Source organism: Antechinus flavipes, chromosome 4 (genome assembly GCF_016432865.1).
Source record: "Antechinus flavipes isolate AdamAnt ecotype Samford, QLD, Australia chromosome 4, AdamAnt_v2, whole genome shotgun sequence".
Taxonomy (NCBI): Eukaryota; Metazoa; Chordata; class Mammalia; order Dasyuromorphia; family Dasyuridae; genus Antechinus; species Antechinus flavipes.
In genome coordinates, this window is record NC_067401.1 from 195,016,181 (window position 1) to 195,035,097 (window position 18,917).

The 18,917-nt window shown below is 32.0% G+C and overlaps 1 protein-coding gene across 7 annotated transcripts in view; it reads right to left on the reverse strand.

The window, feature by feature from the left end:
• SLC26A8 (solute carrier family 26 member 8) overlaps window positions 1–18,917 on the reverse strand; it is a 160,680-nt gene that overhangs the window by 69,753 nt on the left and 72,010 nt on the right. For 6 of the 7 annotated variants that reach the window (XM_051996512.1, XM_051996507.1, XM_051996509.1 and 3 more), the window contains 4 exons: window positions 5,596–5,665; window positions 4,789–4,881; window positions 4,559–4,687; window positions 1,764–2,165 (listed from right to left, as the gene is read on the reverse strand). In XM_051996512.1, the coding sequence (XP_051852472.1) occupies window positions 1,764–2,165; window positions 4,559–4,687; window positions 4,789–4,881; window positions 5,596–5,665 (694 nt within the window). The remainder of the gene's footprint in view (window positions 1–1,763; window positions 2,166–4,558; window positions 4,688–4,788; window positions 4,882–5,595; window positions 5,666–18,917) is intronic. The other variant, XM_051996511.1, reaches the window with a different exon arrangement.

The following is an 18,917-nucleotide window of genomic DNA, read 5'->3' on the forward strand; positions in this document are numbered from 1 at the left end:
AATGTACAGTTCACTTAAATTGAACTCCTGTCTTTCCCTTAATTCTATAATCCATTTGTCACCTCTGTACATTTACCTGAGTCATTTGCTGAGCCTGGAATGTATTCCTTTACTCATTTCTTACATCTCTGAATCCTTTTCTTTCTTTAAGGCTCAGTTCAGGTGCCATATCCTCCATGAATACTTTTCTGATTTTCCAAGTAGTTAGTGCACTTAAAATTCATTTTCATTTATTTATTTGTGTATGTATCACAACCCTTGATAGAATGTAAGCCCCACAAAAGCAGGAACTGTTTCATTTTTGTATTAGTATTCCTAATATCTGGAACATGGCATAATAAATACAATAAATGTTTGTTTGTAAATGAATTGAACATTGTTAGAAGTGGTAAGCAGCTTTCAATGTTAAATCCTCCTTAGTTTTTAGCCTCTCTTTCCTTCACTCTTCTAAGATCAATGTCTCACTAACCTCACTAATTTCCCTTATTACTTACCTTTTATTTCAGTAAAATTTATCTACACCTAATTCACTTATTTTCTGAATCTATGTCCTTACGGGTGCCATTTTCTTTCTGGAATTGTCTATATATGTGCACACACACACACACAAAATTTTTTTATTTCTCCTTTTAAAATGTGCCTCAAAACTTTGTTCTTTAGGGAAATTTCCCTGACACATACTACCCTCAGCTGATTACTCCTTTACATTATTAACATCTTTAGTTTCTAAGTATTTACATCAATTTGTTAGGAAATTTGTACTACTTAAAAGTAAATACTAGATAAGAGGAGAAACACTAGATCAGAACTCAGGAGAGCTGGAACTTAATTCTAGCTTTGTCACTATCATATGGATAATAGTAATTCATTTCCCTTCTGAGATTCAGTTTAGCTGTAAAATGAAGTTAGATCAAATGATATCCAGCTGTCAGTTTTATAATTCTATATGTTGTCTTATTAGTGATCATAAATTGTTTCATGGGTGAATGTTTTGTTTCTCCATTTATAAGATCTGGAGGATGTGAACAAGGCTTTCTATTTATTTTAAATTATCTTATTTTAATCTTTACCACAACAGAATAAGAACTTGGTAAAACTTGCTTTTCTGTTAATTTACTTATAAAGTAAACAGTTAGGTATGATGGTGCATACTTGTGATTACAGAGAGAGGAGAGGAGACTGATAGATCTCTTGTGCTCCAAAGACTGAGTGAGCTATGCTTACTTCAGCATTATTATAGTGAGCTCTCAAAAGTAGAGGTGGTAGTTTAGGGTAAAGTTACTAGGTTGCCTAAGAAGGGGTGAACTAACTCAAACTAGAAATGGAGCAAATTCAAATTCCAATGCTGAGTCCCAATGAGTAGCCCTTGTACTTCCAACATATGTAAGATAGGGTGACTCATTCTTTTAAAAAAAAGAAATTAATTATTATCTCTAAAAATTCAGTGTAAAAGTCATTAGTTTTCTGCTTTTCATAATCAAGATTGGTCAAAACATGGCTTTTCTAAAGAATTATAATTTTTATGTAGAAAAATCTAGTTCTAAAAAAGTATCAGTGATTATGAATACATAGAAGCCAAGTTGCTACATTAGTTCAATTTATCAAGGAATTACACTCTTATTGTTTCTTTGTATTTTGATTGAACTTGAAAAACTAGCAATCTAATAATAGGAAATAAATGACTAGCAAAGATAGCAGAAGTCTCAGGTTAAGAGCAAATAATGCATGAGACTGTTGCTAAAGCCTCTTTATGAATTACTTACCTGTCTTATTACTTGTGTAGCCTTTACATCCACAAAATTCACCATAGTGAAATCCAGGATGATAGTGTGGACAGTTGATATGAAAGATACATCAGAACTATGCTTTCCAGGATCATGTTTGTTCCTGTGATGACTTTCAATATGTTCATTGTTTGAAGGTGAAGCTGTTAGTAGTTGAACTCCAGAACTATTTATTGTGGTATGGCTGGGAACCCAGACTTTGCCTACTTCTTCATTCTTTGAATTTAGGTTTCTTAAATTGCCATGGCCCATCATGCAAACCATTTGCTCTTCAGACATACTACGACTCATAAGAGGACCTTCAAAACGTGAGCAGTGGAACAGGTCAATGGAGGATATATCACTTTCAGATCTGTTTTCAAGGTGATCCGTGTAAGCAATCTGGGGCAAGAGTAAAGGAATATGTAAAAGAGTCAGAAATTGAACTCAGACCCGGAGCAAAGAAATTGGATGACAGATCACTTCATCACCCTTCTTTTATTTTAAACTATTCTCAAACCTTTCCTCCTTCAGAAAGTCTTCTTAGATTATATACTAAATATCCCTACTTATAGGAGCATAGATTTAGGAGTTGGAGGAACCTCAAAAGAATTCAAAACCTTTACATTATAAATGAAGAAACAGAGGTCCAGAAATAATAAGTGACCTTTCCATAAGAATTAAGTAGTATGTCTGTGATCTAATTCATTTCCTTTGAATCCAAATTCAGGTTTTTTTCCAATGCACTTGTTGGCTTGCATATGTCCCATGATTATCTCAATTTCAACATATGCAAAATTGAACCTATTCATTCCTCCTTCTAAAAGGCCTGCTCTTCCAACTTCCCTCTATGTATAAAAGTATAACCTTTGGTTGTGTGTAGTAACTAAATCAGAGTTAACTAAATTCAAGAAAACAACATTTAGTCATCTAATCAAGAGAGAACCTCTTACAGTGTATTTTACTTCCCTGGCCAAAATCTTTCTGTGCCTCAATGCCCTCATATAAAAGGGGTTAGATTTGATGGTCTCTAAAGTCTCTTCTAGCTCTAAATCTACAATCATAATAAATCACTATAATTTTTCCTCAAAAATGGCATCCATTATTTTAATTTTTTTACTTCCACTGACCAATCTCAGTTCAAGTACCCACATTCTTTTCTGCTTGCTATTGTTGCAATTTCCTTACAAAGTGTTTTGGTAACTTCAATCTATATAATTATATCTCTGTCAATTGATTTTCTTTAAATACTACTTTCATCAAACACCATTTTCATTAAACATTATCATTCATTTCAATTACTGGTATTGATAAAAATTATTGAGTATCTACTGTGTGTTGGTTATTGAGGACACAGAAGAATTATAAGACTGTCACTACCCTTGAGGAGCTTTTATTCTAATTAAGGGAGATGAGACACATACCTAGAAATATAAATTAAAAAATAAAATAAGTCTATACTGGGTAATAAGTGAGTGGTACAGGTAACAAGTGTTGTAGGGCCTCTGAGTAGAAAGGGATCTGTGAGGCCTGGTGTGGTCAAGGATGGTTTGATGGAAGGGGTAGGACTTGAAAAGAGCTAGGGAAGGTTTACCTTGAAATTTACCCAATTGAGAAGGGAAAAGTGTATTCCAAATATGATCAAAGAATGCTAAGAAATTAGCAATAACTCTATAGAGGTACCTAGATAGTGTAATAGAGAAGAGTACTGTTCTCACAGTCAGGAAAACCTGATTTCAAGCCTATCTCATACAATTAACTGATTGTGTGACCCTGGGCAAGGTACTTATTCTCTCCAAGTTTCAGTTTCCTTATCTGTAAAATGGGGATAATAATACCAACTGACAGTTGAGGATCAAATGGAAAAATAAAGATGAAGTGCTTGCAGACAATAAAGTGGTACATAAATTCTAGTCATTATTATTATAGCCTACATTATCAAGTTGAAATTCTTCCATCTTTTTTAAGGACTTCTATAATGAAGTTTTCCCTTTATTTTATTTCTTACTACTTCCTGAAATGAACTTTCTACTTCTGTCATGCCAAATTCCTCCCTGTCTCAGAAACACACCATACTTAGATCTACCTTTGGGCATTTGTTCATGCTATTCTCCTCACTGAAAGGGCATTCTTACTCTTTCAATTATGTAATTATTATCTCATCTTCAAGATCAAGATTTAGTCCAATCACCTCCATGAAATATATTCTGACTAACTCTAGCTCATAATGATTTTACCCTTCTCTGAAATTCTATGTTATAGCCATAATATATAATTTAGTTCTAATTACATACTGATTTATATTGTTTATTCAATACTTCACGTGTTAAATTCTTGGCTCTTCAACTTGGGCAGAGAAAGGACTGGAGAGCAGATATCTAACCACAAAAATTCTTTACTGACAATCATTTATGTTTGTTGAAAGCACCTTTATGTTTTTTGATTAAGTAAAACATCTAACTACCTTAGGAAAATCTGTTCAGTTTGGTCACATATTAACATGTGATATAGGACACTCACCTGTTCCAGAAAAATCTTGCCCACTTTCAGGTACCTGTAAATCCAAGGAGAGCCAGCTTCAGATCTGAAATGTCTATGTCCTCACATATATGGAAAAACCTTACCTTCTAACTCTCCAAAATTCATCTAAGTGCATTACTTAAGATCCCTTACTCAAGATCAAATTATATATCAAAACCCCAAGCAAATGAGGATTCTAGGATTCTTGAGAAACCACTAATGCAATTCTTAGTTAAGTGAGGAGAAAAGAAGAGAAAAAGAGAAGAGTATCTAACCCTGGGGGGTGGCTCCGGTTCATCACAGTTGCAGGCACACTTAAAAGGGACTTCACCTATTTCAGACCTGTTGTCAATGAACAAACTTCTCAAGTCTTCATCAGTAAGAGGCACAGCTTTCAGATCTACCTGAAAAAGATGAGAAGAATATCAAACTAAAAGGGAAGGCAAGATGGTGAAGAGAAATGGGAAGATAAGGGGATAAATAGGTGGGGAAGAGATTTAATTACCTCTTTTAACAGCAACTGCTTGATTTCCTCAACATTTACAAAAGTGATGGCAGTGCAGAATTGAAAAATTTTCACTCCTGGAATGTACACAGCCTGGAAGACAAAATCCTAAAATTGGAAATTTCTTAGCTCCTTTATGATACAAGAACACCAACTTTAGCCCTAAGAAATTTTTATTATTTTTCCATCATAGGTAAAAGCTAAAGTTGGAGATGAGATTCTAAACAGATCTACTCTTTTGATATAAATTTACAGCATTCTAGAGAAATTAAGTAAAAACACAATTTTGCATAACATTTAACAAAAATATCAAGTTTGCTCAAATTTTCAGCATACTCCTTTTTTTTTTTTTTAATTGACAGAACTCATAGCAGGGTAATTTTTTACATTATCCCTTGTACTCACTTCTGTTCCGATTTTTTCCCTTCCTCTCTCCACCCCCTCCCCCAGATGGCAAGCAGTCCTTTACATGTTAAATCATACTCCTGATTTTATTATGAACCACTAAGCTTCTTTTCTTTTGTCTGTTTTCTTGGCCCCCTTTCATCCTTCCCTTCTTCCATTTTTTTTCCTTTTTTCTTCTTTTCCATTCTCTTTTTTTCTTTTATTCTTTCTTACTCACCTCTTTTTCTTAATTTCTCTATTTATTATTTAGTTTTAAATGATTGCATTAATTTAGGGATTTTCTTTCTTTCTATCTTTGGCTCTTTCTTTCCTTCTTTTATTTTTTAACTTGGCACAATATTGGATAAATTTCCAGAAAAAGCAAGCCAAAAGTTCCCCAAAAGTGAGGATTTGGCTTCTTACCTCTCGGTAGTCAGTAAAGCTTCTGTAAATATTGGTGTTTGGGATCTGTCCTAGGACAAGAATGTTGGTTCTGAAATGAAATATCACATTTCTTTAGAGGCAGTTTCTTTTATTTAGTTTGAGAGACATTTGTCACCCTAGGTAAAGCTTGAAAATTTTCCCTCTTCCTTTTATGTGTCTAAATATAAATACAATTTTACTTTTTTTAATGTTAGGGTTTTTTTTTTAAAGTACTAACTTCACAAATTATGGTTATTTAAATATGGATATAATATCAAATTTTAAAATAATAATATGTTAATATTTTAATGGTTGCAAAGTTAGTTTGTATTTAATAGAAAGCACATTTTGAATTGTGAGGCAACCTCATGTTTCAGAGGAGTCTTAAATGATTTTTTTGTTTTTTATTTAATTATTTTTATCTGCTGAAGTTCCTTTCACATAGCATAACAGTAATAGCCAAAAAATTTTCAAAAAATATAACATTATTTCTATGGTTGAATAATAATCCCAGGGCTTTTATTAGTAAGAATGGTTGCTAATTCTATAGAGGACATTTTGTACTTGATACTTAAAGCTCTCTTTTTCTAAAGAAAATTTCAAAGTATCAAGCTCTTTGTTACATAATAGTTAATATTTACATAAATGTTTATGGTTTGCAAAGCCCTTTACATATATATTATTTATTTGGATTGTCACAATGCTGGGTGATAAGAACTATTATTGTTCCCATTTTGCAGAAGAAATATTAAGGAGTTTGCTCAGAGTCACAGAGCTACCAAGAGACTGGGACATGTCTTCTGAATTCCAAGTCCAGCAATCTTTCTATTGGCTATTTTTAATGCAATACATTTTTTTCCCCTCAATAGTATTTTATTTTCCTAAATACATGTAAAGTTAATTTTCAACTTTCATTTTTGAAAGACTTTGTGTTCCAAATTTTTCTCCCTCTATTACTTCCCCCTCTCTATGACAGAAAGCATTCTGATATGGGTTAAATATGTGCAATCATTTTAAACATATTACCATATTTGTCATGTTGTACAAGAAAAATCAGATCAAAAAGAAAAAATGTAAGAAAAAGCAAGGAAGCAAAAAAGTGAAAATATTATGTTTCAATTCACATTCAGTCTTCATAGTTCTCTTTTTGGATATGGATGGCTCTTTTCATCACAAGTCTATTGGAATTGTCTTGAGTCATTATATTGCTGAAAAGAGCCAAGTCCATTACAGTTGATCATCACATAATCTTGTTCCTGTGTATAATGTTCTCCTGGTTCAGTTTCCTTCACTCAACATCAATTCATGTAGTCTTTCCAGGATTTTTTGAAATCTGCCTGCTTATCATATCTTACAGAATATTTCATTACATTCATATAACTTATTCAGCCATTCTCCAAATAATAGGAATGCAAACAACTTTTAAAGTATTATTGTAGACCAAAAAAAAAAAAATCAAAACCCAGTTAAATTGACTACTCCAGTTCACAATCCCTGTAATTTATTTAGCCTCTATTTTCTGTATTTTTCAAAGAATCAAAACTTCAAGGTACCCATTCTGGACTCTCGGACTCTCTCTTGGCTTGTAGAGTTTTCCCCACAGATTCCTCTTTTCCATTGTGCTCACTCTCAGAACCATGCCAATTCCTACAAGTAATAAACAACACTGCCCCGTGGGTAGGATAGATCCCATTCTCTTTGCCATGACCCTTATTATGTAATCCATCATCAATCTATACGCTCTCTCTCATGGTTACTGTTTTTTCTCCATGTTCCTCAAAATTTCCTTTAAAGATCTATGGTCTCCAACTCTTCAAGATACTAGCTGCCCCAAAGGACTTCCAACTCTGCCCCCTCCCTAAGCAGCAGTCTTTTTAAGCACCAAATCTCCTGGAACACAACTTGCACAAGATCTTATTTCCTTCCCTAGGACATCTCTTTACCCAAAGCAGCAATTCATCAATGAAATTCTTTCCCACTAGCAAAGCAAGGCCTTCCCCCTTCTTTTTAATTCTTTCTACCTCCTTCCTCACCCATTACTTTATAGGCTCTTCTCTTACTGAAACTTACCCTTCATTGGTTTTCTTTTAATTTATTCTGGACATATCATACATTCTCTTCTATTCCTTTGCTCCCCTATAACTTCTTTTGATCACTCTTCCATTTTATAATGTTCCACAGAAAACCCATTTCACCTCTAGGTGTTGCTAGGTTCTGTCCATAATATCCCTTTTCACTGTTATCTTTGATTTCTGCTTTCATGGCTGTCTCTTTATATGTATTCAGAAAGATCTCCTAACTTGCTATTGCTACTGTTGCTGTGCTGTCCTTAGATGTTGCATTTGTTCACTCTGCATTTCTGTTGTCTGGTTTATTTTAGAAGCAAGTAATCTCTTTTGATCTGGTTATCTTCATAAAAATCTTTTAAATATCTATTACTGAATTCAATATTTTTTCACTTCTAGTAAGCAGGGCAGATCATCTTTGGCTGTATCCTAAGCTCCACTGCTTTTCAGAACACATTTCATCTACCCCTATATCTTCTGGTCTGTGTATTAAGTTTTGTGTATTTAAATTTTCTTTTCCTTTGTATTTCAAAGTTTTTCTTCTATTTCCAAAGCTTGTCATTTCTGAAATACCTTGATTTTTTTTTTATTTTCTGGAGGTGACCTATGAATTTTTTTCAATTGATAAATGACAAACTCAGGATGGTTTTATTTTTTTGTTTTATAGTGTTAAGAATTTTCATCTTGCTGTTTTCTTCTGAGAAAGTTATGATCCATAGATTGTCTCCACAAATATCTCCAAAATCAGTATGTTTTATTTGGATACTGAGCATATTTTCTTTTAATGTTATTGATTTTGCTTGAATAGTAACCTTAAATTTTTTTTGTTTTTCATTTAGATTGTCCTTTACTTTTATTGTATTTGCATCCCCAATCTATTCTCCTTTTTGCAGACTCCAGTTTTTCAATTTTGTCATCATGTCTGCTGTGCAAATCATAAATTCTGTTTTCATAATTCTCACTTCTCTTTTAAACCTCTCAGGAAAAGCATGTTGTGGTTCCATGTTCTCCTCACATTCCACAGGGTCCTGTGTCTCATTAAATATGTATTTTCCTCTATTTTGCAGCATTTATTCATAGATGCTTAACTTGTCTACTATACCTGGAAGCCATATTCCTTCCTTCTCTTAATGTTTTCCCTGTTGATGTTATCTGCTTATGTACAAAGTTTTAAAGTCTTCTTCTTCCTGAGATTTTTAGATCTAGTGGAGTATTACAACCCTTATCTCTCAACTCCTATGACAACTTTTTCTGATAGTCTCTCTCAATCCCTCTGTTCCTCAGTTCTCTGGCCCAACACAGGTAGTTAAGAGAACTTCCAGGTTTGTACCATCGAGTTTGCTTTCTATGGGATAAGTTTCTGAAAAGTCTCAAGGAAGATAGTGTGGGATGGGATAGGGTGTTGAGCTCATTTTAAGCCCAGAAAAACATCTTGACTCTTTCTCTTTGTTTCTAGCTCCCCTACAAGCATCTTTTGCAGCACATCATGACACTAGCTGTATGGTTCAAATAAGCAAGAAAGGTTCTAGAGAAGCCCAGCTCTCCCACAAACACTTCAACAAAAATTTAAAAAGGTTAAAAAAAAGGGGAAAAAAAAGCCAGAGCTACATAAGGGCAATATAAGAAAATAGTCAGAAACCTGCAGATATTTATGGAGGGGCCATACCATAGAAGACAGATGGCAAACAGTGCCTGAAGCTTTCAATCACTTTGAGTGTTAGCTCAAAAATAGCAAGATCTCCTTTTAAAAGATCAAACTAAATTGGAACACAACAAAGAAACCTGAGTAAACATATAAATAAATATATGCTCTAGTATAGGATCTGAAACCTGAGGACACCTATCAAGGATGTTGACGATCAGTATGAGTTCTCATAAATGCAATCCAAAGGCAGTAGGATCTTGGTCTTGGCCTCTGAGAGAATTATTGTTAAATGTTTCACTAAATAGGATAAATAGGTTGGACAGTACACACCAGAACACTAAAGTCACAGCAGGAGAATGAGCTATAGAAATAATTAAGCAAGAAATAAAAAATTAAATTAAGAGCTCTTTTTTGAGGTGGAAATTGGAAAGAGAATTTAATATCTTAGGATAGAGGGTAAAAATCTTACATAAGAATTGGGGTCTTTCCTGAGCAAAGAGAATAAAGCAAATAGAACTCAAGGATCCTTTGCAGTAACAAGAATTATTAGAACAAAAGTTAAAGGATTAAAAAATCAGAAAACCTATATAGAGTTCTACCATCAAAAATAGCTAACCTTCAAAACAATTTGAGGAAGGAAGATATAACACTTATTTGATTATGAAGCATGTTATTCAAAATACTTGACAGAGGGGGGGGATGAGTAGGACAAACTGAGATATAAATTTTTGAATATGATGATATGTCTTTTTATTTTCCTGGGCTATGCTTATAGTTTAAAAGGAAGGATTTCTAAATATTTGGGAGAAAGAAAAAGATTAGCAATAGTAATTCTTTAAAAAAGCAGATAAAAGAATACTGTAATCATTTTTAAAGTCACAGAATACAACTAACAGATGTTCAGAAGGAAAGGCAAGCAGAAAAACTTAGAAACTAATAAGTTAAATTTATCATTATATCCTTATTTAAAATGCAAACTATATTTAGTAGAAATTTTGTATATAATCCCCTTTCTTCAGTGGTCAATGATTGTGTTTGATGATATTTGCTACATACAGAACAATAAAAAACAAAAATTAACACATTTTGAAAAGAAATCATCATACTCTCTGAAAATCATGGTCAAATAAAATCTGGATGCTTTATTTCAAGACATCACAAAAGAAAACTCTCCAGAAGCATTCTAATACTTTTAATACCAGAAGGAAATTCTAATGATCATTTTTAGATGAACTTTAGATGATCTTTAGATTAAAAAAAACCAAAAAACTGAAATCACACAAGAATGCCATAACCAAAATAAAGAGCTTCTCGTTTAAAGAAAAAATATTGCAAGAAGTATGAAAAAAAGAGTTCATATGCCAAGCAAATAGAATTATATTGTCTATAACCAAGAGTAAAATTCTGCACAACAGAATATCATTCTAAGCTGTAAAATATAGCTTTAAGAGAATAGAAGACTTTTGAGAATTTTTGATGAAAAGACCAAAGTTGGGTAGAATCTGTGAAACAAATATAAAAGACAGAGGAGGAAACAGAAAGGTAAACAGATTCAAGCAACTTCAAGATGCTAAACGATGATATAATTATGTTCTAAGGGAAGAAGAAATAAAGTGTTCTCTCAGAATTTTCCTATCTTCAGGGGTCAAAGAAGTAAAGAAAGACAAAAAAGAAAAATTGTTTTATTGGTTTCGAGAGGAGGAAAAGGGAGGGGGAATGGAACAAATGGAGTGTAACAGAAAAGTATATAAAAAGACTATAAAAGTATATAAACACATCTTCCAAAACATGCATATTGGAAGCAGCATACCCTCTTAAACCTCACTCTGATCCAACAAAGTATTTTACAAACACACACACACACATGCACACGCACACACATACATGCATACTCGAATGCACAAAAAACATAGAAATATGTTAAATTTAATGGAGAGATAGCTACGGCCAGGGAAAGGGGAAAGTAAATGTTACTTTAATTTTGAGAAGTGAAAGGATTAAAAGGAGAGAAAAAGTATAAGAACTAGTGATTGGGTGTTAGATGATTTTAGATATATGTGGCAAAAGGAGCTGTATAGCAGGAAATAACCTGAGGAGGGGGAACAAGGTGTGCAGAGGAGGAAAACAGGAAGGCAGTAGTGAAAGATTGTTTACCCCAAGATTAATGATTTTGTTATTGAGTAGCCTGTACCGTGATAGGATAAAGACAAAGAAATCTGGGTATGAGGTGATGTAATGAGCTGGTATATAAGAAGGAATATAACTGCTAGAAGGATGACGCTGTTATAGAAAATGTAGCGTGTTTAATAAACGTTTGCTGATGTGTACAATATCTGGTGTCCCAGGTGCTCTGTGGGGAGAGAACACAGCTATAGAAAAAGCTGTGCCAGATATGTCTGCAGACCGGGGAAAAGATAGGAGTCCAGTTAAGACCCTCTTGGTGAGTAGAGGGACCCTTACAATTGGGGTTTGTAGTAGTTAAAAAAGAGAATTGTGTAATCAGACCACTTCAATTATAGCTTACTAGTGTTGATCACATTCCTTTCTTTTACTCTTGTCTTCAGAGGTGGGGAAGGGAACGGGGGAAAGTATAAAATTATATGTAGTATGGAAAAAAATACAATAATTTTAACTCTATGAGTATGATAAATTCACCCATAAAATAAAAGTATAGTTTATGAGAAACTGTTAGAATCCTTACAAAGTGTTAACTCATTAGAGTTGATAGAGACAATAATTATCTAATTTAGAATGGTTCAGTATGATTGATCTGATCCTACAAGGAAATGTTATGGGCCAGAACTTGAAATAAGGTACTAAGTGGAATTGAGGAGACAATGTTTAACTCTAGTTTAGCATTGACTTAATCATACAACAAATAATGGTTTCCCAGTGATATAATGATTGGTGTGTACTCAGTGAATAGCATATAAGCAAGAAGCTCTCAGGGCTAGACACAGAACACTCTGGGAGATACAGAAGCCCACAAGCCCACTCTCAGAGGTGGAACCAGATTCATTCACTTCATCTCACACCACCGTGTGGCTTGGCCTCCTGCACTTCCCCCATTGAGACCAAGGCTGGTCTGAAAGGCTCTCCAGAAAGCTGCCCAGGCCCGGGCAAGGAGACAAGACTTCGAAGGAGTTTGGATTTTATCAGCTGGCTGTATTTGAAGCGATTATTACTCTGAACTGAAACTAAGGCTGCCTCCAGAAAACCTCCCCAAGAAACCTACTCCCAGAGAACCATCATATTATATAAAAGAAGAGAACACCACAAGAAAACATATTTGAAAAATTTTTACCTAAAGCTGAAACTGAAGGATCAGAGCAAAATATATTATGTTTCAAGTGAATTTTTAAAAAAGCAGCGGTGGCAATATATTATCTGCCAAGATAACAGTAAAAAGAGACATGCAGGAGCAGTAATGAATTGAACCAGCTACACCCAGCCAAAGAACTCTGGAAGATGACTTAAGAACCATTACATAGAATTCCCAATCCCTATATTTTTGGCTGCCTGCATTTTTGATTTCCTTCACTTCCTTCATGGACTATTTCAGAGTCCGATTCTTTTTGTGCAGCAAAACAACAATTTGGACATGTATACTTATTTTGTATTTAATTTATAGTTTAACATATTTAACATGTATTGATCATCCTGCTATCTAGGGGAGGGGGTGGGGGGAAAGAGGGGAAAAATTGGAACAAAAGGTTTGGCAATTGTGAATGCTGTAAAATTATTACCCATCCATATAACTTGTAAATAAAAAGCTATTAAAATGTAAAAAAAAAAGAGAGACATGCATAAAAAAGAAATTTCATTATGTTTAAAGGTACCATATTTAATGAATTAATGGAAGTGTTTTAAGATATTTGTTCTGAATGATATAAATATATGAAGTTAAAAACTAATTGAATTACAGGGTAAGATAGCAAAAATATAATAGCTATGGAACTCAATATATATATTTTAAGTCTATACAAATATAATAAGAAAGAAATTAAAGCTCTGCTGAGAATATTAGAAGAATTAGATAATCCTATCTAAAGAATATTTGAAAAGAATATACATATTTCCTAGCAATGCATGGCACCTTTACCAAAAAAAAAAAAGAGGATCTGCTAGGGTAAATAAACTTCATAAGCTAACTAAGAAAAACAAAAATATTAAATATTTCCTTTATTGACCACAATGCAATATAATTTATGACCAATAAGAGGTATTTGAAGAAAGGATTCAAACTAAAATGTATCAAATACAATAATCCTAAAGAATAGGTGGGTCAAAGAATAGATCATAGAAATAAGAGGTAATCTCAAAAAAAGTAACTATGAGACAATATACCAGAAATTTTAGGATATATCCAAAGCAGTTATTAGGGGGGAATTTATCTCCAGGTATTTTTACCAACAAAAGAGCGAAGAAAATAGATGAATGAATTGGGCATATAAATAAAAGAGGTAACAAATATAAAAATCAAACTAAAAGCAAAAATAAAAGTTCTGAAAAAGCAAAGAAATAAATAAAATTGAAGACAAATAAATTCACTGAATTGATAAATAGGAGCTGGTCTTAAAAAAGCCTAATAAAACAAAGATTTAGCTAATTTGAACCAAAACAAGAGAGAGAGAAAACAAGCTGCTAATGTCAAAAAAAATTAAGTGAAGAAAATCCACAACAATGTATGGCATATATGAAGTGCTTGTTAAATGTATTTTTCTTTCATTCAAATCAATTTTTTTGAAATAATTTTTCTGAAATGTTAATGAAACATAAGTGAAATAAATGAATATTTACAAAAATATAAAATATATAGTTTAAAACAAAAAGAAATAGAAAATTTAATAAACTCCCTTTTAGATAGTGAACTTAAAGTTTAAGTCAAAGAATTTCTGAAGGAAAAAACCCAGGCTCAAATGGATGAACAAGGGAATTATTTCAAGTATTAAAAGAGCAATTAACTTCAAGATTATGAAGACTGTTTACATTAACAAAGAAAGAAAATTTCATACTAAAATACTTTCTTTGAAACAAACATATACCTGATACCCAAACCAGGGAGAGATAAAGTAAAAGAAGAAAACTTAGACCAATATATCAAATAAATCAATGAATATCAAATAAAAATAGTGAATAAAAGTCAGCAGGGAGGCCAAAAACCTATCTAAAGCATTATATGCTATGACCAGGTTGGATTTAATGCCAGGAATAGAGTTGGTTGTATAGCAAGAAAAATATGATAGATCATACTAATAATGAAACCAGTAAAAATGACATGATTATACCAATGAGTACATTAAAACGTTTTTGACAAAATACAATCTGTTGATTTAAAAAAAATACAAAATGGTAAATATCTCTCTAAAACTAAGAACTGTTATTAGATATATAATGAATAAACACTAGACACATTTCTTAAGAGATCAATATTTAAAAAGGATCTCCATTGTTCCACTCTTACTTGATTTAGTTCTAGAAATGTAAATTATATCAACAAGAAAAATAAACTTTTTTTATTTGGTAATGAAAAGGAAAACAAAAAATAAATGATTCCTTTTTGCAGATAATATGATGGGTTTATACTTTTAAAAAAATGGAAACAACAGGTAATAATTTCAGTAAAAGTAGTATCTTACAAACTAAATCATTGGCCATACTATATATATATAGCCGATAAATTCTACTCCAAAGAGTTTAAAAAATAAATTTCATTCAAAATAAAAGATGTATAAAATATCTGGAAATCTATGTACCAATATAAGCAGAAGAATTATGTGAATATAATTATATAATACCCTTTATAAAAACAAAAGAACACTCAAATACTTGGACCAATATAATAATTGAATGAACAATTATGTTTATTACTGGATCAACCTACTATGATGAATATGACAATGCTATTAAAATTAATTTATAGAATTATACAAAATGATAAAATTCATCTGAAAGAAAAACAAGTTAAGAATCTCAAAGGGAACAAAGGTAAATTTTTGAGAAAGAAAGGGGCCCAGAAGTAAGCAATCAAACTATATTGCAAAACAATAATCATCAAAATTATTTGATACTAGTAAAAAGAAAAAAAAATAGAAAAGTTGATCAGTGGAACAGATTTAGTATTCAAGGCCAGCAACAATCAAGTATTGATAACTATTGATACTTAATAGTATAATGTTCAAAGAAACTAAGGATACCAACTCCTTAGGAAAAATCTCATAAATATGGCAAAAACTCCTGGGAAAATTCAAAAGGAGTCAGAGAAATTAGGTTTAGATCAACACTTTATACCATATATTGTCACAATAGGATGATTTGAGGAGAAGGGAATGAGGTGCCTTCTACAATTATAGATACAGTGTTCTTAGCAAGGAACAGTCATGATCATAAAAGATTAAAAGGAGAATTCTGTTTACATATAGCTTGCTCAGAAACAAAATGTGTTTAGAATCAGAAGGGAAAAAATGAGAAAAAAATTGCAACAAATTTTCTAAGCTTGATACCTAAGATATATAAGGAATTAATACAAATATAAACAAGCTATTCTCCAAGAGAAAGATATAAATAGGTAATTCTCAACAGAACAAATGTAAGGTATCAATAATCATATGAAAAGAAGATGCTTCAAATGAGTAATAAAAAATACAAATATAAGTTACTTTGTGGCTCTACATTATATCCAATAAATTCAGAAATATGACAAAAATGGAAAATGGCAATTGGTGGAGAGCTATGTATATATTGGTGGATTTCTCAAGGGATCCAACAATTCTGAAAAGCAATTTGGTAACTATACCCCAAAAGTCACTAAACTACATAAATCTTTTAACCCAGTGATACTGCTATTAGGCCTACATCCTAGAGATCAAAAGGAAGAATTAGATTAGCTACATATATACAAAAATAATTATAGCATCTCTTTTTTTTATAAGAAAGAATTGGAAACTAATTGAATACTGATTGCAGAATGGCTAAACAAAATATGGTATATGAATGTAATATATTATTATACTCTAAAAAATGATAGAAGAAATTGATTCTAAAAATTTGGGACAATTTGTATGAACTTATGCAGAATAAATCAAAGAGAACCAAAAGAACAGTTTACATGATTATAATAGTATAAAGGAAAACATCTCTGAAATATAAGAATTCTGATCAATGTAATGACCAATCATGATTCCAGAAGGCTTGATAATTAATCATATTTCTTACTTCTTGGCTTAAGTGTAGGTGCAGACATAGTTATAGTATGAGACATATATATTCAGATTAGTGCATGAGAATATTTTGCTTGACTCTACTTATTTGTCATGAAAGAGAGCAAACAAGTTTGGTGGAGAAGAGGAAGAGTTTTAGGGGTAAAGTGATGCTGCAAAAAGAAATCAAAGAGCATCAATGAATGATTAAAACTCACAGGACAAATAAAGTTCAGAAGAGCACATAAACAAGGAGAGTAATATTGGTAATACTATGTTAAATTATTAAAATATACTTTAAAAAGCTATGTAGAGATTCAGTTTCATGTAAGATTTTCTTCATATATAGTTATTTAGGTTTGTTGATATTTATCAAGTTAATTTTTTAAAAAAAGAATGTCAATAATTGCTAAACAATAAGTCACTCATTTTTATGATAGTGAAAAGGGAGAGAAACCTTAGAAACCAGCAACAGACATTACAAGATATACCAGAACTAGTCTGAGGGATCAAAGTGGGTTTTTAGTGAGATTTAAAAGATTCAGCAACCTCTCTCACGCTCTTTCTCTCATGTTCTCCTAATTTATTATTTGCTATCTCATCTACTACCTTTACCTAAGCTGCCTCTAAATATGAGACCAAAAGGAAAAACATCTATGTTCTCTACTCTTCCTTCTCACCCTCCTAAGAGGAAGAGTAGATTCTGTTAGGACTGTTAATTCTTTTAAGTAATGATTTTCACTTTTCTCAATCTGTCTGGATAGCTAAATAAATCTGTGCTGATTTTGGTTACTTGAATGCAAGGGGTATAGCCATTCAATATGCCAAGGGACTTTCTACTAATATTGCAAGGACCAGTGGAATGCTTGGATTATCTACTTATTATTTCCCATCCTCATCATATGATCAGGCTTTAGAACCTTTGTGATTTGGAGAAATTTGGCAACTTTAAAGAAGTTTTGCAATTCTTGAGAACAATTCAGCCTTCTGTCCTTTTGTTTAATCCTGGACCCAACTTTCATGTTAATTTTATGGTTTCTGCATTCTCTATATCTTTCCATCAATTATATCTTCATAAAAATGTTGTCACCTGTAGAATGCTGCCTGTACCTTCACTGAATATGCCCTCAATCTATATATTAAATATATTAAGATGATTCTCATAAAACTTTTATAAAAATAAGAAGTAGACAGTGAACAGGTTGTTTTAATGTTCTTTTGGCTGTTTTTTTTTTTTTTCTGGTACAGAGATGGATATATGATCTAAATATAAAAGTCAAATTATATAGTTAGGAAGATGATTCTTAGCTAAGTAAGCGATAAGAGTTGATCATAAAAGTTAAATAGATTACTTAATAATACAAAATTAAAAGTGCATATCCATTAATTGGGGAATGGCAAATTGTGTTATGTGAAAGTAGTAGAATATTATTTTGCCATAAGAAATGATGAATAAAAATTCAGAGAAATTTGTAAAGAAAAATATAAACTGATGCAGAGAAAGCCAGGAAAATAGGTTATACACAATACACAATAATAATTACACCTGTAGACAACAGCAATGCAATGATTAATTTAACTTCAGAAAAGCAAAAACTAAGCATCATCAGAATTGTGTAACAAGACAGATTATTTTCATATATGGCCATTGTATTGATTTTTTTTGCTTATTATCTTTGTGGAGTTCTATTGGGATGGGTACCAGTGGGATGTTTGGGGCAGGGGGAAAGAGATTAAAAATGAAAAGTACATTTAAAAGAACATCAGTAAAGCAGTAAAAATAAAATGAATGTAAGCATTTGATTTTTTTCCTAGATAACCTAAGCAACAGAAGTTTGTTTCTATGTATAATCAGGTTTTTAAAAAATTAAAACAATTTTTAAAAATTCTTATTTGTATATCTGAAAGTATATACTGATGATTTCTATATACATAATTTTTTAGCATTGTGTTTATTGTAAGGACTCATGATCAAATATGCTATCCATCTCCAAATATCAAGCTAATGAAGGAGTGAAGTATATTTTTTACTTTTTTGTTTCTTTCCTTCCTTCCATCTATAACATATTTTGTTATTTTTCTTGCCTTATCATTGCGGGGTGATGGGGGAGGAAGAAGAGGGGGAAGAGGAGAAAATTCAAAACTAAAAGCAAAATTGAATTTTAAAAATATTGTCTTCTACTACAAAAACTATTTAAATGCCTCATTGTGACATTAAAGATTCTTAGAGACTAAGCCAATAGGATACAAGTGCAAATGGGTCCTACCAAGTCAAAAGGACCTGATGGCAAATATGACTATTGTCTGAGAAACAACCCAGTTCAGAGTTAAGATAATCAGGCCCAGAATGTTGTCTACCAGATGAGGGATTGTTTTGGTTTAAAAAAATATGAAATAGATAATACAAAATAG